General features: G+C 45.4%; 1 protein-coding gene across 1 annotated transcript; it reads right to left on the reverse strand.

Annotated features, from left to right (window-relative positions):
• Positions 1 to 10,326: 10,326 nt before the first annotated feature.
• On the reverse strand, positions 10,327 to 12,052 carry LOC133265434 (transcription factor SOX-3-like). The gene has a single exon (XM_061445953.1). The coding sequence runs from the start codon at positions 11,810 to 11,812 to the stop codon at positions 10,856 to 10,858; it is 957 nt and encodes a 318-aa protein (XP_061301937.1). The 5' UTR covers positions 11,813 to 12,052; the 3' UTR covers positions 10,327 to 10,855.
• Positions 12,053 to 24,239: the final 12,187 nt, after the last annotated feature.

Raw genomic sequence — 24,239 nt, forward strand, 5'->3', positions numbered from 1 at the left:
AAAGCCATTACAGAAAGCCTCCAATAAAGCTCAGTCCTGAGTGACTGAGCCCTCCTCAGATACTACTAGTTTGGCTGTCCCTAAGTAAGCTCTGGCAGTCCACACTAGGGTAAAATAGGAAACAGCTACATGGCCTGTTTATGCTCCCTCTACCAGGGTGAAAAAGCCCAACTTTACCAGCCCTCTATCATGAATAGTCCAGTGTATATGAAAACACAATTAGTTTAAGCTAGTGTGCAGTTGAAGAAACTGCAGCATGCAGCTGAAGAGCTGGCATATATACACTTCCCTCCCCAAGGCCATTAATCCCTGGCAGAGGTGTAAGGAGAAAATTGGGAGCAATTCCCTCTTAGGGCTGCTGGAGCTGTTCTGGAGCCAGAATTAACATAAGGAAATGCTGCTGACAGGACAAATAATAAGCCCAGTTCTGAAATTTCTCTTCTGAGCAACTACTGGCTCTGCCACTGCCTTACTGGTTGTCCCTGGACCATTTTCCTAATGTAACTGAGTTACACTGATTTCCTTTCTAAAGTGCTTTGAGATCTAACATGGAAACAATATTAGGAATCATTATCAAACCACAAGTTCTGTCCCAGTATAGCACTCCCAGGCTTCCATGACATTCAGGAATGCACCTGATTGTGAATGTTTCAGTCAGAGTAAATAAATTCTTTTACAAATGACTGAGTGCTTTAGTTCAGGAAGGAGAGCAATACAGAGAAACTTACTGGAAACACAAGTCAAACTGACCAGCCTGTGTTAACTGCCAGTGCTGACTCACAGAAATTACACGCAGAGCATAGCCACAAACCACTGATCTCCCTTTCTTCCAACACAAGATTCTTTGCAGTTCACAGATGTATCCAGTCCTGCTTTAACATCTGAAACATTCTCTTGGAGAGAACCTCGTATGTGTGACTTTTATTTAACTGGCATTCCTTTGACAAAATCCTCCTGAAAACTAACCCAGCTTTTCCTGGTTGTGTCACAGGGCACCACCCAGCAGAAGTACTTTTTCAGGTTGCATCCTTCAGGTTAATTCCCTTCACTAATCATCACACTCCTACATATATCCACCTCTTTATATATCTGCTGAGAATGTCTTCTAGGCCTCTTGCCCCAGAGTAATTTCTTTGGCTGTGGTCTCAGACTTCTCCAACTGCTGCTCTGTGTGACTGACAAAGCGGTGAAGACGCGGATGCTGCATCCCTGGTACCAACAAGTGGGAAGACTGTGTCAACATCGTGGTCACCTTCCCTTCACCTGATTTAGTTTTCTTTAATTAAAAGCACATACTCTTCCTGTATGTCTGTACAGTGCCTCTGTCACAGGCATGTCACTTGAGAGACTGCTTAAGAGCAAATGACAGATCATCACTCGATTGTGAAATCTGCCATTTTCTCTACCTACCAGCAAGGACATAAATCCACAGATCCCAGGATCTCTTCTATGCATGGCAATTTCTACATGATCTAAATTTTCATTATAAAAGTAGTTTCCTGGCCTACTGGCTCTAAGAACACCTTGACAATGAAATCCTAACTAGTTCCACATGCAGTTATGCATAATCTACTGACACTTCCTGTGCCAAAAGGTATATGTTCATATATGTATGCCATATGAAACATCCAAGTAGCCACAGGATATTCTTTTAGTAGTTTGCCTATTCTCTCACATCATCTGTTGCAGTCATGCTGCCCCATGCTGCGTCTTTCTTAAGCTTTTACACCGCAGCATTCAGAGGAGATGCTGTAGGGAGAATTCGTTGACTGTACTGTGACCAGGGTACAATTCTGGTCTATACTTTTATATTGTTATATACTTATATATTTTAAGGTCAAAAGGGACCATTATGATCCTTTACCCTAACCCCCTGGGGCACAGCCGAGACTGTTAAATTTTACCCAGCAGTTCCTGCAGAGGAGAGAATTATTCTCTCCTACTGCATAAGTGAACTCTACTGAGCCCAACAGCTTGTTATTCATACTGTAAGGCAAGCAGCACCTACCACAATTTGAGTGATGAAATAAATAATAATGCAGCCAACCAGAATGGGAGACAAACTAGCAAAATCCTCATCAAAATTCAGCAGATCTGGGCTAGCTCCCTCCCAAAGCTCCTCTGTCCTTCCCTTCACTCAGAGATTCCAGGGACAAATGCCAGTAGATCTCTATTGTTCCTGTTCATTCTTTAGCCACAACTGATTTTTCTGTTGTGCTCACACTTCAAGGTAAGGATAAGCTAGATTCTGATCATGGTATGCATATTGAAAAAGTAACTATGAGACACAGAAAATACAGATGTATTTTAAATACAAAATAACATTGCATTATTTTCTTGACAGTTTTTAAATAATCCTCAGAAGTAAAACATACATGTTTCAAGGTGATAAACTCTTTTCATCCCATTATCTTTGGGCCTTCCCCTTCCATCTCCATTAGTTGTATCATTCTCCTTTCTTATATCTAACCTCCCTGCCCAGCCTTCACTAAATGGACTCAGAAAAAAAACCTCTTGGTACTATTTGTCACAATGCCATTTTCTTCTCAAGTCTGCAGTAAGAGAATGATATTTGTGATTAAATCATAAAAGCCTACTTTTAAATTGGTACTCTGTCTCTAGTCCTCCTTCCCACATGCACCATTGCAGATCACGAACGCTGCCTTACAAGGCTTCAAAGAAAAGGGAAGGGTCTCAGTTTAGCTGGAACAATGCGTTTCACAGAGTCACAGCTTTCACTTACCTCCCATGCTGTGGATTACTATTTGCTTTCCCACACTTCCCTTTGGGCTGCCAGGCTTTGGAGCTGGAATTAAGACAGGCACAAATGCTGATTAAACCTGCTTAGATATATGAATGAGTGTGATCATCAAAAACACACCTAATGCTTTAGAAGTTGGGGAAAACAAATCCTACTCCACTGAAAAGCTTGAGTCTAAAGCATGTCAAAATTAAAGTGTTTGAGGGTTATTTTTGTAAAAAAAAAAATAAATAATTGTGATGCAATTTTGCAAAACAAGTCACCTGTTTCCCCTTGGAAAGTTTCTTGCTTCTCATGAAGTAGGCAAGGTATCCCAAATGCTCTCCCTCCCACTGGAGGTGCTTAGCTCTATGCTTACAACTCAGACTTCCTTATCTCCCTGATGATAGTCTGTTCCACTTGCTTCTTCCCTTCCCAGTGCTTTTATGGACAAGCTAGGGTAGAAATCTTAAAACCTACACCTGGTAATGGTTCTTATAAGTAATTGTTCAGGAAATTCTCTCATGGGTTGGTAACAATCTCAGCCATCACAGTTTTGAAACTCACCAAGGAGGTTACCCTGTGTGCTGCTTTGCTTTCAAGGACCACATTCACCTACTTGCTTGTCACAAATCAAAGCAGACAATCTAGTGCTATAACCACAAAGCACTTCCAGAGAAAGTTAATATGCACTTACTTCAGCATCAAGTTGTCCTTCTGGTTTCCCTCCAGATACAGATTCTCTGGCTTCACTTAGTAACACTTAACCAAGGGGGATACAGATGAAAGGATATTTGCTACTCATCTACCTACCTTGCACTGAAGATGAAGTAGATCAAGCACCAAATGTCTGCCAGTGACTCCCCAGCACCACTCCTGATCAGTATTTTCCATTAGTCCACCTTCATTATTCTGAAAAGAGTAGGACCATTTGGTCAGTACTCCTCTAGATATGGAGGCTATGTTCACATCCCATTTATGAACCTTGAAAGGACTGAGGAGGGAGGTGGAGCCAAGCAGAACCAGAGCACAGGAGTCAGACATAGGACTGCAAAATCTCATCTAATGCTTTTTCATTGCTATTGAAATCTGCTTAAGCTGGCCTAAATTTTTCTCCCTTCTTGGACAGTTGAAGAGAAAATGACTGTAGAAGTTTCATGTAATAGGATATCCAAATGATCTGCAGGATTTTTGGCTTCTCCATGTAGTTCACAATTCTCCTATCATTAGTTGGCCTGTCAGTCATTGAATAACAGATTAACTCCAGCAGACAGATGAACAGTCCTCTGCTAGAGGCCAAAACAATCATGTTTCCTACTCCAGAATCTCCAGCAGATCATTTAATACCACCACAGTCCAAATGCTTAAATACTGGTTCTGTTATATTGCTGTCTAAAAAAAAATAAATAATAGAATCCATATTTCCTGTAATGATTAATCCAAAATTATTAGTACCTGCTCACACAGGATTCCCAAATCAAAACACCTTGTTCTTGGATAGAATTATTCCCCTTAAACAGGATTAAGAACTGAAATCTATTGAGAGAAGAGGAACAGAAGAATTATTGGAAAAGGAAGCAAAACACTTTTGAGTTAAACTCCTTACTCTGAGAATAGTTTTAAAAAAACTTTTGTCATACATTGCATGCTCTGCACAAAACCAGCTGAATCAGAAAACTTCCACCTGTTCTTAGGACATCCCCTAAGAGAATGCAGACAGGGTTATTCCTTACTGAAGCAACTCATGGAACGCCTGGAAAACTACACAGAATTTCCTTGATGCATATATTTGCGAGTTTGTATATTCAGCTCACTTACTTCCTTTTACTCTAGGGGCATGACAATTAACTCAGTTACTGTCCCAGGTCTTGTACACTCAAAAAATTCACACCTATTTCACAGATGTTCACCTGTTTCACAGACTGAAGTTTGAAAGAAATAAATGTTTTTTTCCAATAATGCTAGCATAACTTTTTAAAAGGAGTTCCTACCATGGTATTTGCTGTTTACAGGCTGTGAAGTGAAAACTGCACAGTGAATCTTAAAGGGTAAAAAAAAAAAAAAAAAAAGGAAGAAAAAAGAGGAGAAAAAAAATAAAAGGAAAAGAATGATTTAGATTAAAATATCTTTTCTTAACTTTGTGGAAGAGAAGCTTTTCTGACTTGGCAGCACAGTACAATGAAAATGAAATCAATGCCAAGTGTCTTATCCTGAACTCTGAATGGGCAAAGTTCCCATTGACTTTCAAGATTTCTTCCCTTGCAAATGGCATTCAAGAACAGTAGTTACATGCACCTAAGGCACGTCCACCACTATGTTCTGTCTCTCCCCTTTGTGTCAAGTAGATGCATAGAATTTTTGAAATCAGCACAGCAAGCTGTGAATGATGATGCATGAAATGAATAAGCTGAGTCTAGTACAAAAGGGAAATCCTGAAGGCTTGGTGCAATCACTGCTATACTATTTCCTATGGCCTGTATAGAAAAGATGCATAATATTCTTCATGGAGACAAAGAAAAAAGCTCACCGAGGCCAGAAGTCTCAATCAGAAGCCCAGAAGAGATAAATGATAGAAGCTCACAAATTTTTAACATTGCTTAATTTCCCTCTTATTCCTAGGCCCTGCCCCACTTATGCCTGACTCTTTTTCCAGCTCTGGGCTGCTGTGCACGTGGAATATACACATAACAATTTTGGGCTCTGAGAACCTGGTTCGCTTTGCATTTCTTAGGGAGCAGCACAGCTTATGCAGTACTTGATGTTTCACACTTCTCCCCATCAGCCGAGGTGAATTTGCACCAACTCACCAGCATGTGAACTGTGATGGCCAAAGCATAGCAAAAGGTGTAGTGATTTCCAGAAGATAACTGAGCAAACAGCTCTGGGACAGTAATGTGTTAAAACCCACAACTGCTTCCTCATGCGGAATGAATTGAAGACTTGAGTTACTATGTTAGCACAAGCATTTTCAAACCAGGCCAAATCATACATAGGTTGATTTAGCTTAATTTGATGTATAACCAAATAAAAGCAAGCTGGCACAAATATGATATAATTGAACTTAGCAACATCAATAAAGATGAGCATCCTGAGCATAAGCTGACTTAAAGAACATTTAAGTGGTACATACATTTTTAATCACACAGGAGGTGTAAATACGTCTTTTTATGGATTTACTGTGACATCCCCCATTCTCTTGCATTCACACACTCACTTGCATGCATTGCAACCTCCTCTGCTGCACTAAGAAGGTACCGATCTCATTTTAGAAACTGAAAAACTGAGGTGGAAAATGGATAAAGAGCTTCTGAGGATGTCTTTGGAGGAGGCAAATCTGAAATCCTGTTTACTTGACTAGTAACACAAAGAAGTTGGCTGTGAATGGTACTCACAGCAAAGAATAATTAATTCCTCATCCCGAGGACATTCTGCTGCGGAATGAGTTGCTGAGTTGCAATTATTATTCCATCCAGTGGCATCCGTAAAAAGTCTTGATAGAGAAGCATATGGGAAACTGTTCTGGAAAACTTAATCTGCATTAACCACTAAATTACCTCATGCAAACGGATCTGCAGTAACAGCTCTCCACTCCTTCCTAAGAGAATTCTTAAAGGAAATTGCTTCAAATTTTCTCCCCTACTCTTTAAGATTTCTGTGATTTTTTTTTTTTATTCCAGGTTTACCATAGAAATAACCTGAATCTGCACCATGTAAGTTAACTGGACTTGACTATGTTAATCTAGGATTGAAGTCTATGTAACTAGAAAAAAAGCCATATCGAATGTCTCACTTTTGCAGAGATTGGTAACAGCAGCAACATTCCAGTCCTGAACTTCACCTAACTTCATCTGTCCTGCTGTATTCATTCCTATGAAATAATTATTTCCATTAACATAGGAAAATAGTTAAACAAGTTTGTATCTTTCTAATGTTCCTGAAAAGTACCTTTCTTAGTCTTGTGTTTGATATGGAAAAGCATTGACTTATAGATGCTTTCATGAGGTGTTTATGCTAATCATACACCTTTTACTGAATTCAGTATTCATTTCTTCTTATAGGAAAAAAAAAATAGAAATACAAAAACATGATTAAAAAATATTCTTAAAACTCCCCAGATGAGATTCCTCTGCTAATTATTATTGGACTTTTCTCCCCAAGCAGGCTGTGCCAAAATTTTAATTGAAAATATTTTCACTTACCAACTTTTGTTGAAATAAATCAGCTCTGTAGCTCTTTGGTATAGGAAGGAACCCACATGAAAATGTAACCCACTATGCTGGGTTTTGACAGACTAACAGTAGCACCAAGTGTGATCTTCCACTCTTCCACACAAAAAAAAGTGTTAAAGCAAAAGCCTAAATATTGTCATTACACTTCAGTGCTAACATTATTAACCTCTCCACAGCCAATGTTCAGAATTTCTAAGGATAATGGATGCACTTGAATCTATTCTAGATCTTCTAGAACAAAGCTGTTGTTTCTTTAACTGTGCAAGCAGTTGGTAATGATTTCGCACATGCAACACCTCAGCATTTCACTTACAGCCCCATCTTGCAAAGTGCTGTGGATTTCTGGAGAAGGATCCTGTGCAGATGCATCTTCCACAAAGCCGACATATCTCATACATAACCATAACTTCACCTGCTCTCCCTGAGAATGTTAATGGCCCGATTCTGAACCCTCCCACACAGGTGGGAGTATGAAATCTCACACGGGAATTGCTCAAAAGGCATTTAGATTAGTGCATTCAGAATGTATGTCTATGTCCATAATAAACAAAAAATTAAGTTCAATACAAACAAAACATACCTTCATTAATTCTAAAGGGGCCATGTTTCTACATTTGTTTTTGAAGCAAATTTCTGAAGTCCAAGCAAAGAATTTAACAGTGCTCTTTGGGAAAAGAGTTATCTTTCAGGCAACGTCTCCCCCTATGCTGTTGGCTCTCTGATGGAAAATACACTCATGTTCAGGGAAAAAGAGGCTCTATCTGTACTTGTACTTACGTGTAAGTCTGCGTTCATTGCTTTCAGCTTGCAGTGGGTCCCCAGTCCAGTGGTGTGTGTTTGTTTACAACCCTTTCCACAAACTCTGCCCACAACTTAAAACCTTGAGGATAAAGCTCAGCCCCAGGAAGCTGAAAACTCTGTGGAGGGTTTTTTTCTGAGCATCTCAAAATCAATAGCTCAGGGAAAGTGTTCACAAGCCAAACCACTGAGATGAGCTTTCAGAGAGAACAAGGTAGTTCATAGAGAGGCATCTCTGTGACTCCTCAGTCACAAGCTCTCCTTAGGCCCTGACTTATGGCAAATGAAGAGGATACCTTGAACTTCAAAATACTGCATACCTTTTCATGGCAGAGAATCCGCTTCCAGAAAACTCAGGTGAAGAGAACAACTACTTATGATGATGCAGCTGCAATTCAACTCTGAAGATATCAATACAATGCCAGTGCTGGCAGCAGCTCACCTGCTCAGGAGCCCTCGTTTTTGTCAGGCTTGCACCACATGCCTCTGGGAAGGCTGAGAGAGACCTGTTTCAGAAAACGGGATCATCACACTTCCCTTCTGAGAGCTGTCCTGGCACTGCATGTTCTGGAAAGCAGGGGGGAGCAGTTTGACCCCAAGCTCAGAATAAACTGGACATGCTGCTGCCCCCTGCATATCTCCATAGACCATACCAGCACCACTGATCTTACCCCCTTCTCTCAGACCTCCGGGTTATGGGACTGCTTCTCCTCACAGAGCTAGTCACATCCACATTCCTACCTGAAGGGTAGCAGTGCAAATGCAGAGAAAGCAATGCCACAGGTTTGCCAGATGTCACTAGAAATGTGATGGAAGGATTTAAGGTGAGGGGATTAAACACATCGGGTTCCCATTTGCAAAGTGATTACTGCCAGTTCCGGCACGGCTGTTCCTGGGCAGAGGGGAGCAGAGGGGAGCATGTGTGGTGCCAGAGGCTTAACACACGGACCAGAGGGCTGACAGCCCCACGGGCTTGTCCATGCAGAGGGCAGCGTGCACGGCCCGCGGTCTCGCCCAGAGCTGGGGACCTGCAGTGTAGCTGCTCCCGGCACTCCCGCTTCCCCGGGCGGCCAGGACAGAAGGGCAGTCTCAGTATGATTTGCAGAGCATTGATTTTCCTCTTGCAAGAGCAAAGAAAGGCCCTGACTAAGCCTGGACGTGCTTCCCGGCAGACAACCAGGCAGGCGCCGCTGCCGGGCATCCCAGCTGCGGGACCGGGAGTGCGGGGCCCCGGCCCTGCCGGTGGGAGGGTGGGAAGCAGCCGGGTAAGGAGGAAAGCGGCGGGGAACAGAAAGCGGCTCCCACCGTCCCGGCAGATCTCGGAAGCCGCAAACGTGCAGCGGAGGGGCTCAAACCGCCCCGAAGTCGCAGCTCACACCGGGAAAGCAGAGAATGCCCGTTTAGCCAAAACCAAACAACTAAAGCACCCTCCTGACCCCTTTCCATCTGCACCAAGACAAACAGAGGAGGCAGAGGAAAGGCAGAGGCTCCAGGGAGGATTGCTCTGGGAAAGGCACTGACCGTCTGCAAGGACTCTCAGCCTGCGGGGCAGCCGCCGGGCCCGGGGGACCCTGACCTGACCCGGAACCCCACTCCAAGCCAGAAGGAGCCAAACCCACGGGCCTTGCTGCCGAGCAGAGGGAGGGATACGCGGTCTCTCGGCGGGCGCTGCATCTCGGGGCTGTTCCGCAGTGCCCGCAGAAATACAGAGGGGAATAGCGCAGACCCCTAAAATAAAAGAAAGAAAATGAAATAAAAGTTGTCCAGGCTAAAAACACTCGTCATTGATTGAATTATTTATTTTCTCTGGGGACTCCTGTAACCATTCATTTTTAATAGAGTCTAATTAAGAGTTCCCCAACGGGTTTTACTTCTGTAAATATTTCAGACGAGATCGGGTTTCTAGGCAAATCCCTCAGACCAAAAACCAACCGAGGCGCACCGTAACCCATTTCCCTCTCCGTCAGCCGAGAGAACCCAGCCGGGAGGAGAGGCAACAAGTGGCTGGCAGCTCGGAAAGCAGCAGCTTCAGTAGCACAGCGACGGTTTCCTGGCCAGGGTCCCGCTTTTCTTTAGAAGAAAGTAGCGATCCCCCGTTCCCCAACCAAAACACCCCAGGATGTGGCAGCCACAGCAAAGCGATGGCAGGTCCCGGGCTCCTCGGGTGGACCGCGGCTGCCGCGGGGAGCCCGGGAAGGAGCCGCTGCCCCGCTCCGCGCTCCCCGTTGCCGCGGGGGGACCGGACCCCTCGCACAAACCGCCCGGACACTACGGACGTGCCTGATATAAAATTTATTGATCTCTCTTCGTTTGGAAGAAGAAAACGAGGAGCAGGGACAGGGAAGGAGTATTTCCATTACTTTTCTTTTCTTGGGGTGGGGGGTCCAGTAGACAAAACTAAAACGCTTCTTCGTCCGATATGTCAAAACATGTTTCACAGTAAAATTCACAAACCAATTTACATAAGTATACAGCTTAAAAAAAAACCGCCAAGACACACAACTTACTATAAATAAAAGAAATGCTTTTGCGACCCGCACAGCTCTCTCCCACCTCCCCTTAAGAAACAAAACCCTAAAGTTAAAATAGTGTGAAAGCTAGGGGTTGTGATAGAAACCAAGCGAGGCTCGGTAAGGTGGGAAGAACAAAACACTTAAGAAACCACAATGATAACGTGAACAACCGAGTTTAAAAACAAAAGCCCGCCCTTTTATGTCATTGCAACGCTAGAAATCAAACTGGAAGATGCAAAAACTTTTAAGCGAATAAAACAGTGCCCAACCTAACAGAAACCAGGGAAGGAAGTTGCCGTGGTTTGAACACTTCACAGCGGCTTCTAGGAGGCGGGAGTTGTGCTCTATTAAAATAACAGCTTGCTCAAATAATTTTCTGTACAAAAAAAAAACAACAACAAAACCAAAAAACAAACAAACCAAAAAAGACACAACTAACGGACTTCCTTTTTAAAATTTCTCCAAAGTTAGTATTAAGTCTGCTAAGCCGAGCAACGCTGCCGTAGGTCCCGGTGTAGTCAAGGAGCGATGGTGGGGTTAGGGATTAAGACGGGAGCCGTCCGGAGCAGCCAAGTTTATATGTGAGTTAGTGGTACGGTACCATTCACGCCAGTCCCGGCACTCTGGTAGTGCTGGTGGACGCTGTGTAACCTGCTGCCCTGCAAGGCGGAAGGGTCTGTGGCATCCCCCCCCGGGGGCAGGTACATGCTGATCATATCCCGCAGGTCTCCCAGGCAGGCCCTCTGCGAGTGGGAAGTGATGGCAGGAGGCGGAGAGCTGGGCTCGGATTTCACCACCGAGCCCATGGAGCCCAGGCTCATGGCCGTAGAGGGCTGCTGGCCGTAGGCTGCGGGGGACATGCTGTAGGTGGAGGCGGCGTTCATGTAGGTCTGGGCCGTGGACATCATGGGGCTATACTGCAGGCCCGTCATGTCGTAGCGGTGCATCTGCTGCAGCTGCGGGCTGTTCATGCCCGGGTGTTGGCTGTAGCCCAGTTGGTCTTGCATCAATGAGTAAGCCCCGTTGGTCCAGCCGTTCATGTGGGCATAAGTGTCAATCCTCTGCCCCACCCCGACGGGACTGCTTACCGCGTTGCCCCCCCCCGGGGCCAGCAGATTGCTGGGCAGCGAGTATTTGTCCTTCTTCAGCAAGGTCTTGGTCTTCCTTCGGGGCCGGTATTTGTAATCCGGATACTCCTTCATGTGCACGGCCCTCAGCCGCTTGGCCTCGTCGATGAAGGGCCGCTTCTCGGCGTCGCTCAGCAGCTTCCAGTCGGCCCCGAGGCGCTTGCTAATCTCCGAGTTGTGCATTTTAGGGTTCTCCTGAGCCATCTTCCGCCGCTGGCCCCGCGACCACACCATGAAAGCATTCATGGGGCGCTTCACCCGGTCCTGATCCGAGCCGGCTCCCGCTCCGTTGCTGGCCCCACCGCCTCCGCCGCTTTTACCGTTGCTCCCCGGAGCGGGGTTACCCCCGGCGCTGCCCGGCGTGGGCTGCGGCGTCTTGATCTCAGTCTCCAGCATGCTGTACATGGCCGGAGCCGGCAAGAGGTGCGCCAGGGTGGCGGGCAGGCGGGCACCAGGTCGGGGAGAGGAAGTCAAAAATAAGCAAACAAACAAACAAAGGTGAAAGAACCTGCCTGGGCGGCTGTTGCGGGAGGAAGTTTCTGTGCCTGGCGGGTGGAGGCGCCGCTCCCAGAGGTGATGCTGCTGGAGCGGTTCGGTGCAGAGCAACTCCCGCGGGCAACGCCAGGCGATGCGCACCCCAATCCCGGGGGTATTTGATTGACGGGCTATAAATGAGCGAGAGGCAGCCAATCAGCGAACGGTTCCCGACAGCCCCGACGCCGGTAACCGACCAGTTGGGGGGCGGGGGGAGCCCAGAAGTTGGTGTTTCGGGGCTGTCGGGGCCGGACTGGGTACCTTCTGCCGCGCCCCGGGCCCTGCACCTGTCCCCGGCTCTGGGCGGGAGGCACAGGACGGGACGGAGCCAGGGCTACGCGGTGCGGAGAGGCCGGTGGGGCTCCGGCAGCTGCCGGCTGCGCCTCCGGGGAAGGAGCGGAGCCGGGGCTGCCCTCCAGGGCGCCGGGCGGAGAAGCAGAGCGGAGCGCTGTGCCACAAGCGCGAGCCGCGCGTTCGCCTGGCACAAAGACTCGGGGCTCCCGGAGGGATGCACCGCCCTGTGCTAAGCCCGAAGAAGCTGCCTGAAGGACGGAGCGAGCCCTCGCTGACGAACACACTCCAGTTGGGTGTTGGGGGGGAGGAGGGCGGACTAAACTCTTTTCCTCCTGAGCCTTCTTGGGGGGAGCCCACACTGCCCTGCCGGGAGCGGGCTGGTGGGAAGGTGCGGGAGAGGGCGCGGGCGGAGCCGGGCTGGCTGCGGCCAGGGCGCTGCCGGCCACCCCCATATACGTCCAGCCCATTGCCGCTGGAACTTTTCCAGTCGGCTGCCCAAAAAAGAGTTGGGGGAGGGGACAACGCTTGCAAACCTCCCAAGTTTCATGGCAACGGCAAAGTTCCTTCCGTGTGAAAGAAAACTTTGGCAGAGGGTGTGTGAGTGGCGCGGACTCACTGGAGCTGTCAATCACGGGCTTCCCTTTCCGTCTTTCCCCTCCTCTTCCCCTTCCATCTTTCCTCCCTTCCTTCCTCCTTTCCCCAGAGGCATGGACACCTGCATCGGCAGGGCCAGCAGCTCCTTGAAAACACGGCGGGTACAGAGCTGCCTCCACCCGCCGCTGCTGGACCGGAGGCAGGCGGGTGTCGCTGCCATGTCCCGGCACTTCCTCGTCCTTCCTCCGCGCCCTGCTCCAGCTTCGGCTGGGGAAGCCAGACGGTTCTCTTGGCCGGGGCGCGCTGGGGGAGGAGAGGCAAACTGAGCCTACAGTCTACTCGGAGCCGCACCGGGGGAGCCCCGGCGCCGTGCAGTGGGCAGGAGGGGTCCTGGAGCAGGGACGTGTCTGGGCATCTCGTCCCCTACTTGGGGGCTCTGCGAGGGGGGATGCTGCCGGTGCACCTCCTGCGGCTTGGCAGACGTTGGTGTTACCCAAAGAGAAGACGACAGGATGACGGTAATCGGCACGGGGGGAGAGGACACCTCCAGGCTGGACCCGGAGGCACAGTCCTAGCCGGTGCCTCTGCGGACGCCGTGGAGAGAGGCTGCGGGAAGGGGAGGCTTCAGCGGGGCGGCGGAGGGGACGGGTTTTGCCCGTCCCCGTGCAGCGTGTCCCTCGGTTAAGGGAACCGACCGAACCGGCTTTAAACGCCACCGGTGGCACTCGGGAAACAGCACGGTGTCGTGGTGGGATTTCGGTGTGGGTAAATCTGAGCAGTGCTGTGATCTGGCACTCTTCTGTTCGGAGTTATTTTTGGACAAAATCATCTGTTGAACGAAGTCGAAGGGGAAATAGATCCCGCTTACGACGAGCTAAGGTGTAGTCAGCGTTTTGTCTTTGTTGTAGTTTTGGGTGAAGTCAAACTTTAGCAGCCAGGGAGGACAGGGTGACAGGGTAAGTTTCAGGCAGTATCACACTAGGAAGCACGCTTCGGACGGAACTTGTAACTTTTGTAGCATATCGAAAAAGATTTAGACACGTTATAATTAACCTCAAACCCCTCCAAATATTTTGACCCTTTCAGCCGATGTTTAAGATGTTCCAGGCTGGGCTGGAAAGCTGTTTGACCCTGAAATTACTTTATACAAACGTGTGTTGGAGTGACTGAACACTTGCATGCAACGAAAAATGAAGCGAAACACGGAATTTGAGGACGTGCTGAAAGCCCCGTAAGCTGGGTTTCCTTCGGTATTTAAATAAATATTACAACATTAAGTTTCAGACTCTTACTTTGTTTTTGAATTTATGCTCAGAGATTCAATTTTTTTTTTTTTTTCCAAAGGCCACTCTATTTAACCCTTTCAGATACATTATATTTCAAAACAAGACAACATTTCTCTTGAAACATCGCTAATTTCCTTGTAATGAACTGAACATGACTAAATAAAAACGTACTTATCGATTCATTTATTTCCACACTTCACTGGTCCCTGTAATGCTCCCACTCACTAGGGTGTCAATGCTGCACATGTTCTGAGGAATATATAAGAATTGGTTGATTTCTGCTTCCAGAAGAAGAGGTAAGCAAGGACACGCTGCTCGAACTCCTCTGCCTCAGCAGCAGTGGTGGGTGCACGTAGGAAACACAGTAAGGATTTCAGCACACAAGAGGAGAGCCAGTCGCCAGCTCCTCTCCCAGGCTCCGGCTAAGTCCTACACTCATCGCAGTGCTTTCCCTGGGAGCTGTGATGTCCCGGCCCCGGAGGCGAACCTTTCCGGACAGCCCGGCGCCGTGGCTGCTTTCGGATGTCTAGCAGCAGCACAGCCGGGGCTCCTCATCGCACACCCTGCGGCGGCCGGGCTGTACCTGCGGCCCAGGCCCCCCCCGAGGGACCTGCCCCGCGGTGCGGGATGCTCGGAGCTACCTCTAGCGCTGGCACAACACCGCTCCCACAGGTATAAGCAGGGCCGGAAAATTAACTCCTTCTCCCTCTCCTGGTCTGAAAGCTACAGACCGCTGGTGATGCGCGATGGGGAGCAGAGGAAGCGAGGCAAGCCTCGCTCCACCAGCTCCTGCTCCCTAAAGTTACCTGCAGAGCGTTTTAAAAGGTCCGGTCCTGCCACCCTCTTGGCAGCCATGGGGGAATTTAAGCCTCTGCCTGCTCCTCGATCCTGCCCGTCCCGTGTCCCGGGAAAGAAGATAGAGTCTGCGGAGCTGCTGCAAAGCAGGGAAGGGGCAGAAGGCAGGAGAGGATTCAGCCAGGGCAATAAGCGGGGCGGGGAGGGGGGGGGGGGGGGGGGAGCCATTTTCTTAAATTCACTCCAGTTCAGCCGCCGGGACTCGGGGAGAAGCCGCTCGGGGTCGGAAAACCCTGGTCTGGTGGGGGTCGGGGAACACTTGGGGTCGTGTAAATACAGTTGTCAAAGGCACAGAAGCCCACTTCTCTCTTTTTTTGGTGACAAAAGAGGCGAAATCAGGAGTTTACAGCACAATCCAACTCGAACGCGAGAGAAACCCCACGGTTGAAAAGGCACATTTGAAAGGGACCTTCTGCTTCTTTACGCAGTCAGTACTTAATAAGCAACAGCCATTAATATATGTTAATTGCGGCTCCAGCAGAGCTTGGGGGAATCTTGGAACCGTGTCAGGGAGGATCGCTGGCTTTTAGAGAATAGCGCTATGCACCAAACCGGCTCCGTTTAATCCCATTATTAAAATATCCCCTCTGGTCCACAGCCTAACTCCCAACCTGGATCAACGAGGGTTGGTTCTCGAAACTTGCCCAGACAAGGGGACTGAGCGCCCCTTTCATTTGGACCCCGCTGACCCTTGGCTAGAGTGCTCCTCCGAAAATGCCCAGCTAGCGATGCTCAAGATAAAAATTCACTTGCTTTTCTGTTTGATCTCTGGTTTGCGCTTGAATCCATGTCCTCCCAAATAAGTTTCTAGACTGGTAACGTGGCTGCCTAATTGACCATTTCAGGCTGGTTCTGCAGCCCAAGGTCGTTAGGAGATTTTTTTTATTCCCTATCTAACAGCGTCACGTAAAAAAAGAAACTCAGGCCGAGATTCCCCGTGAGGCTGCCCGGGCTGAACCGACCTCCCAGCCCAGCGACAGGGAGAACAAATCAGCTCCGGCAAACGAGCTCCAACTCCTTTTGTGACTCCCCCGGTACCTCGCCGCAGGAATAGAGATGCTGCAAGGGATACTTTGGATGACATCATTCAAAATAGTAACATTTAAGAACAAAAATCGGAAGTGTGTGGGTAAAACCCGGGCAGAATCGTTTGGGTACAGATCGAATCCTTTGACCTGAGCCTCCCAGCGCATTCGGGAGACAGCAGCAAATGTTTTTTTCTAATCACTTCCCCCCCCCCCCAGCTGAACTTTTATTTGGCTTCTGACAACAATAGCGGGCTGCAAACAGACCTCTCGGAGCGCCCGTTGAATAGACCCTTTTCGAGCACAGATTGTTTCCACCGCCACAAAAAACAACCAGTAGCTCCGTTTCTTAATTGGGTTGTTCCTGGCCCTCGTTCATTCAGGTGTTCGCAAGGAATTTGTTTATTAGCCTTTGACAAACAGCTCCTCCTGGCAATAGCCTCATGGGGTTGGCTTCAGCAGGAGCGGAGGGATGCGGGGGGGACATTGCTAATAAGGACTCTCCAAGTTACCAATTAACAGAGTTGCAGAGAAGACCACCAGCGCAGGACAACCCGCTCGGGCTCGCTGCGCAGCACACAGGAAACGCTGGACTGAGCTCATGTGTTTTCACGCGAAAACGCAGGAAAACGAGCACGAAAAGTGACGCTAAAGAGACCACCGTTACCCCCAGCACTGCTGCAGGGCGGTCTGTGCCGAGCCCTGCGGGAATCTCTTTCATAAGAGACGAGATAGTAATAGCAACTTTCTGCAAATTCCCTCTGCTGTTACAGAACCACCTCTATAGTACCCCCGAAAGAATTAGCCATCATTGGCGCAGGGAAGTGGTTGAGTCTCCGTCCCCGGGGTATTTATAAGAAGTGGCGCTTAGGGACACGATTTAGTGCTGGACTTGGCAGGTTAAGGGCTGGACTTGAAGATCTGAAGGGTCTTCTCCAGCCTAAATGGTGCCCTGATTCTAACACCCCGGCTCCCGCACGGTTTGTTCTTCCCGCTTCCAGGCGCCCCCATCTCTCGGTCTTGGCGAGCCCTCAGTGCCCCGCGGCAGGCTCTGCCCGGCCGCTTCAGCCGCCGTGGTCCCCGGATACAGCCTTGCGCGGGGCGGGACGGCACCGGGATGGAACGAGTCCCCCCACGACGAAGCGTGTGGGAAGGGCGACGAGCGGGAGCAGCCCTGCGCTTTACGCCCGTACCGGAGAGAGCAGCCACCGCGGCACTCCCTGCGCGCAAATTGCGCGCCCGCGGGGGGGGTGGGGGGGGGGTGGTCGGGGGCTCCCGAACCGCCCATTTCCATCGTAGACCCGAGCAGCTACCACGGGGAGTGAGGCCCCGGCCGGTCACCCGGTTACTTGTTGCGGGGCTTGAAGGGCAGAGACGTCGCTGCACTCCTCCTTCAGAAAACCCCAAACCCAATCATCTCTGTTTTGCCAATTTAAAACTTCGCGAATCTTTCCTACAGTGTTTTCTGTACAGATCCAACAACCCACCCCATTTGCTGGTAATGATGGCTAGGCTCCTTTTTATGAGTTAGATTAGAAATCACACATTAATTGTAAAACTCTAACTAGCTAATTAGCTGCAAATAAACTATTCATTAATGGCAAATTAAAATCAAAACACACCTTATTCCTACTCTCTGACATACAGTTTTGAAGGCACATATTGTTTCAAACTACAGCCTGTATCACTGGCACAGCAAATTGAGATCCTGAAAGGTTTCTCTCCAGGATAAATAATTAAAATATATTCTACTTTAATTGACATTATAGAGGACACAAATGAGGTTTTCCTTTTTGAAAGAAATAGCAGTTTCTAAATAAAGCTTTGCAGGCTGCAGAATGGAGGTTTCAACCAAATGAATAGTCATTACTACCTTTTCAATGATGTGGGCCTTTTGATCAGAAAAGAAATTAGCTCTAAAGGACAGACAATAGGAAGCCTGCCCTGCAATAGGAAGAAAATTAGATGGCTAAGGCTCTTAACAACACCTATTTCTATAAACCATAGAGCTTCTTGCTTTTCAATTACAGCTGTTCATTTCATATAAGAAAAGTGGAAAAACACAGGGGGAATATAAACTCTGTTGCACCAAAAAAAGCCCAAGACAGGGCAGGCAAGCAGTCTTCCCATTTCCCTTTGTTTTTATCATAATCAGTTAACTAATATTATATATTTTATAATACCAAGTGTATCCAGTATAGCATTCTCTAGGTCAATCAAACAACCAAGATGGACTATATGCAGTAAAACATGAGAAACTTTAAATCAGGGAATTGGATGTTTCCACTGCACACCAAATAATATATTTTACATGTACATCTCATTCTTGTGTGCATTTTTCAGAGAAACGAAAGCAAGACTGAAGAACTTGAGGATAAAAAATGCTGAATAACACTCTGCTGTCTTTTGGTTATGGTACAAAGCTGACTGTAATTCCTCTTAATTGAAATTAATGTTTTTTCGTTATACTCAGGACCGAGAGATTAATTCAGACATGTTCTCCCCACATTATTTTTAACTCAGACATCTCAGTTATTTTAGAAATCATACTCTTACTTTCAAAAATTAAAATTAACTTATTGTGTAATAGATTTAAAATATGGGTTCTCTTTCAAGCTATTTCGTTTGGACATTATTTTCAAACACTGCTTTTTCTCCTGAATACTAAAGTAATTTAAGTTTTCTTACGAATCTGAGACACAATCGCTAAAGCACACCTTTCTTCCTCCACCATTTCTCCCTAGCCATACTTTTATGATTAGGTGTAACAAGTAGATGATAAACTGTTATTAGCCATGCAATATACTGTAATTAAAATAATCTTTCAGTGATGATTCAAACATATAATAGCCACAAAGCTTTATCATAAACAAGTCCTGTTCTCATATTTACTCATCTGGACTACAAAGACCTCCTTAACAAATACAGAAGATATCACAGATTCTGCACTCCCCTTTAGTTGTTTTCATTCTTTCTATTTATCTGTTTATTTATTTCTCATTCCTTTTCCTTTATTTCTCACTTTCTCTCTCTCTCTCCTGTACTATTTGTTTACAAATAAGGTTACATGGCTAATTCAAAGGGGTGATCAAATCTATATGAATTGGGTTTGTTATGATAAGGTGTCTTATAATTATCCTTTTCACCCTCAGACAACTAAGTGTTCAATAAAATTTACTATCCTTGTTCACAAAACTAAATCACATTTGCCTTCTACCTAGCAGTGATTTTAATACGAAATATGAATGACAGCTTTTTATACAGTGTCTGTATCCCTCTTCTCTGCTGCTTTGGTCTTTTTGTATATAGGAATAAACAATAAGAAATAGTTTAATCTATTAATAATGATCTCCTAACTCACAAACTAGAGTCATTAATGTCAGCATTTGAAGTAATCTCCTTGCTTGAGAGCAATTAGAAGTTATGATTAATGCAAGTTCCTGCCTTACTTTTTAGTGGGACAAAACTTCCATTGTTTTGTAAGATCTTAATTACAATTTAATTTTATTTGAAATTAATTTTTCTGAGAAATGTTAGCCATACGAGCCAGTAGGAAACACTTCCCTCCATGCAAATAGGCAGCTCAAGTGTCATTGGGACTTCTGCAATTCATAATACAAACCCTACAAAAAGATTTGCATTGGTGTGGAGATGAAGAACTAGAGAAAACCCAGGGCTAGTACTGCAATTCTCAGTCCAGACCTCAGAGTGATGTTTTACATCTGATAGTACCTTCAGTTCCTGTAACGAGTGGAGGGTAAAGTCTGTCTGCAGGCCACCAAGTGAATCTAAACTGACCTTGACTCCTAAAATCTGAAAATCTCACCTAAAAAATGTTGAAGTATCAGAGCAAGATTTTGGACCAAAGTGCTACTAAGAAAGAGAAGTAGGGAACATAAAAAGCTTTGAAAACTAGAGGTGAACGGTTTGTGAGTGGGGCTACGCTGGAGGGTTTGGACATGATCAGATCTAAAAGATGTCAATACATACTCAACGTTCGCAGGTGGAGGTCTCAGTTCCTTTAGCCCTCCCAGTCCCCTATGGAGAAGACATGGCTGGCTGTGAGAACAACTCACTAGACCCGATGATCCTTTTTGCTCTTTTTTTTCCTAACATGTATTGGTAAATGAGGGCAATAATAAATGCATGCTCCACAGTATTTTGTAAAGCAAATATATGCATATACATTAGATATAATAGAAATGGATCTCAGTAAAGAATCAGTAATTATATGGACTGTTTTCATGGTGCAAACACATTTCTGGCCTGACCATGAGTCACAAATAACCAGACCATTTAAATGAATATTCATCACTCATCGTCCATTTCTGTAATAGCCCAAATCAGCTACATGATATTGAAGGTATCTCTCAAGAACTGCCCAATTCCCAGTCTTGCTGAACAGTGCAGACTCATGACTAAGCACCGTCATAATTCTCAGTTGCTTCTTACTTATAGATGGCTGCTTAGGACTATGAACAATGGAGATCAAGGTTCCCATTAGCTGTGTTAGTGGTCAAGATCTATCAAACTCTGTACATGACATCTTTTCTAGTATGGCAAGTATGGGTGGCATTTGCAGAGGAAGAACTTTTGCAGTGATACATAAGTTAAGAACTTGTGAAATAGGTATCTCAAGGCCGTTTTTGAAACAAGTGGATCAGTCACACAATGTGCACCTAGAGGGACACAGTGGATATTGTTGCTGGTGCAGCCATCAGCTTTCTCATTCAAAGAATCTGATCAAAACCCAATTCTTCTTGGTTAAGAGGTCCTTTTAATTCCACTAGATTATCTTCTCCAGATCTGTCAGGAATGTATGCAGGGTAATTACTGGGAGATGGTGCTCCCTGCTGCATGGGACAGTGATAAGGTACAGGAGTGTAAGGTGTTTCCAGGTGGATTAGACGTCAGGTCTGAATGTAGGTGGGGATCACAGGATCCTCATCATGTTAGAAAAGAGAAAACAATCCCACCAAACACAACCTTATTCTGGCAGAAGAAAGCAAAAGGCTGCTCAGTGAATGTAGCATGGAGGGGAAGTGGGGATTTGGTATGCAGTCCTGAGGCTAGTACCTGATAGGAAGTGAGTAAGAGGCTGCTGTGCAATGCAGGAGAAGGGGGAAAAAGGCTTGAAAAGGCATCATTTAGTGGCAGAGAAGGGAAGCCAACTAAGAGACCACACACTCTGTAAGGCAGTTTATGTTCTCTGTGGCACGGTTGGTTTCCTTTTTGTTATCTTTTCCTGTTGTTACCTGCCACTGCCTTCCTGGCCCACCCCATTCACACTTTTGCAAAACAGCCCATCAATATAGGGTTCAGTTTCTTCTTGGAAAGGATGAAGCAGCCCCTTGGAAAATAGTATCATCTCACAAAACTTCCATTCTCAACTTTGATTTAACTTGATTTGAAGGCTTCATAGACAAGATATACCTAAAGGATGTCCAATGAAATTTTAGAATTAACATTTAGAAATACATTGTACAGAGGCTATTGAATTCATAGGATTCCCCAGGATATTTGGAATGAATCTGAAAAATAATTTATGATAATATAAAAAAATATTTATAATTTTAATCAGTGCTAATGCAGACTTGATTGCTGTGTCTTGTTTCCAATCTCCATACACAAACTCCATAAAGACTCTAGCCTGCATTATTTGCACACCAGCAGCTCCCACTAAAGCTACTGAAAAATTAGTGGGAGGTAGTGGTACCCTAGTCTTGCATGGGAACACCAGACTATTCTTATCAACAATGACACAGATACTTGTTGTAGGTTCAGTCAAGTTAAACTACTTGAAGAATGGCAGCTAACCCGCACAAAGCATTGCAAACTTCATATACAGCCTTTAAATAAAAATTAGGACCTTATTCTTCCATTTTCCAGATTCCATTAAATAAAATGAACTGCAGGTTCTATTTTGATGCTTCTATGGCTCTTTCTATCACGGTGTTTGAATGAATTACAATAATCAGTGCAGTTTTTACTTAACAGCATTCTATGTACAGTAAGGAAGTTCTAGCTCTATTTACAGATGAAAGATGCAGACAACAGGCATAGAAGTAACACAAGAAAACTTTCTGAAAGACATATGAAATATGTGGAATCAGATCTCTTGGGCTAGATTAGATCAGTCCAGGGCTGTGCCATCTTGCATATCTGTAATTGATCATGCCATAAATACTACAAGTTGAAAAGGACTCAAAGCAAACCTGAACTAATGGAAAGCTAACAGTCAGATCTACATTTTGTAATTAATTTGGAACAGTCCGAATGAAACATCAGGATGAAAGAAACCAGAGAATGGAGAAAATGTTATCAATACCATCTAAAGCTTTATATTATTTGTAACTTGGTGAAATAATAAGTAAAGAATATGTTCTGAATGAGCTGGGGACTGACTAGAGTGGTTTGGAAAATATTCAAACACTGTAATTATAGCAAAGAAAGAGATGAAACTTTCTAAAGAATAAGTGTTAGCAAAAAGCAATTTTCAAGCTTATGCAAGACACAAGTAAGACAGATGGTCTTGGCTCACAAAATGAATGACAAGTAGGATGTCTACTGAAACGGAGAGAACCTACACCTTCATGTACCAGCATAAGCAGAGTAGTAAGCAGGAGCATGTCCCTGCTTAGCAAAGGTCCTCTGCTCCTGCACTGCCCAGTTAGTGGGGTGATTTCCTAGCCCAAGAGAGGACACCCCACACTTTCCACACTGTTCAGGAGCTGCTCAAGAGCTGCCACAGGATGCAAAGCTACCAGGTAGAACATTGTCATGTAAAGGAAAAGTGTTACTATTTCTCCTATTCAAAACTAATCATGAGCCATAGAACATATTTAAATTTACAGCTTTATTATTCCTTTGGCCTTCCTTAATTTTAAGTGTCTGAGGAAATGAGAGCTACAGAGAAAAAATGTCTGCGCTGTTGTATAGCATGAAAATGCACAATCAGAATTAAACAACAATCAAACTTCCCAGACTAATCATTTTCCATTGATACAGTGTTACACAATGACTGTAGATTAATCAAGTGAAGACGTGAGCTTGAGCCAACTACACATTCTGAAGGTTTACTACTTTACGTTAGGGGAACCTGCACACTTCCAGATTGAAGGCTGATGTGAGGCCTGCTGGATTGATACTTATGCTGTTATAGCTTACTTAAAAAAACTTTTCTTGAGGATTAAGAGCAAAGCCAAGTTCCACTCTGTTCCACACATGCTAACTGCTTGCTCAAAAAAGGGCAAGATTGCACAGAGGACATGAACTGGTCAAAAGAAAACCCTTTATCTGTAGGTTTTTTGGCCTGATCCTGGATGGTTACAAAAGAAAATAACTGCTATCTGGTAGGTGTTGCTGGTTTCTTAACACTGAGCTGGAAATCCTTGGCCCTGCTACCACTACACATCTGACATATTTTCCATTGAGTTAATTAGACAATTAGTAACATGAACTATCTATTTATAGACTTGAAGTAATACCTGACCCTGGTGTTATTTCCCAGAATAGAGCTGAAATGGTTTCACTAGTCACACACCTGCCATTTTTGTCAGCTACACGCTTGCAAAATGAAAGGGATTTTTTTAAACTATGATTTTTACTTATTATGCTCATGGCATTAGGCCAGATCATGCATGTTTGCTCAATAAGATATCTTAGAACCATGATGATTGCAGCTCAAGGTCATGTAATATCTAAAGAATGATGACAACAGATACTTGTAAGACGTTGATCAAATATAGACTCTGATTACACTGACCGTTAGCGTGATCAGCACTGCTTAGCTTTTCATCTTATGCCTGTCATGCCCCCCAAATTCTGCTATTTATAGTCTGATAAAACAGTTACAGGTAAGACAAATATGTGCAAAACACACACACATTGGTAGACACAATCACTGTGTAACTTACAGCAAGATGAAATGGAAAAATCTCTATTGTGTTTACGTGGTAGTTGTCTGAGACTGAATCAGTATTCACACTTGTATAATAGCGAAGCAGCAGCCTAGGCACTATACAGCACAGACACTAACTTGTTAATTGCAGAATGTATTTTGTTCTGTCATCCTCTTCACCTAGAGTTAACGTAATACTATACACTATTATCAGTCTCTTCTAGTAATTTGTTCTGCAACAAGTAATTTTGTATTATCATTTCTAAAGTTTGAGCCACAGGAGTAGGACAAGTTTGAGAAGACTTGAATTTTTCTCTGCTGTGTTTCTGGGGAAAAGGTAGCTA

Source organism: Pezoporus flaviventris, unplaced genomic scaffold (genome assembly GCF_033815535.1).
Source record: "Pezoporus flaviventris isolate CSIRO_AGI_PZ_B2104156 unplaced genomic scaffold, CSIRO_AGI_Pfla_v1 ptg000005l, whole genome shotgun sequence".
NCBI lineage: Eukaryota > Metazoa > Chordata > Aves > Psittaciformes > Psittacidae > Pezoporus > Pezoporus flaviventris.

What these genes read in the sequence shown, in the direction of transcription:
- LOC133265434 (XM_061445953.1), bottom strand. Translation starts at nt 11,812, where the DNA reads ATGTACAGCATGCTGGAGACTGAGATCAAGACGCCGCAGCCCACGCCG.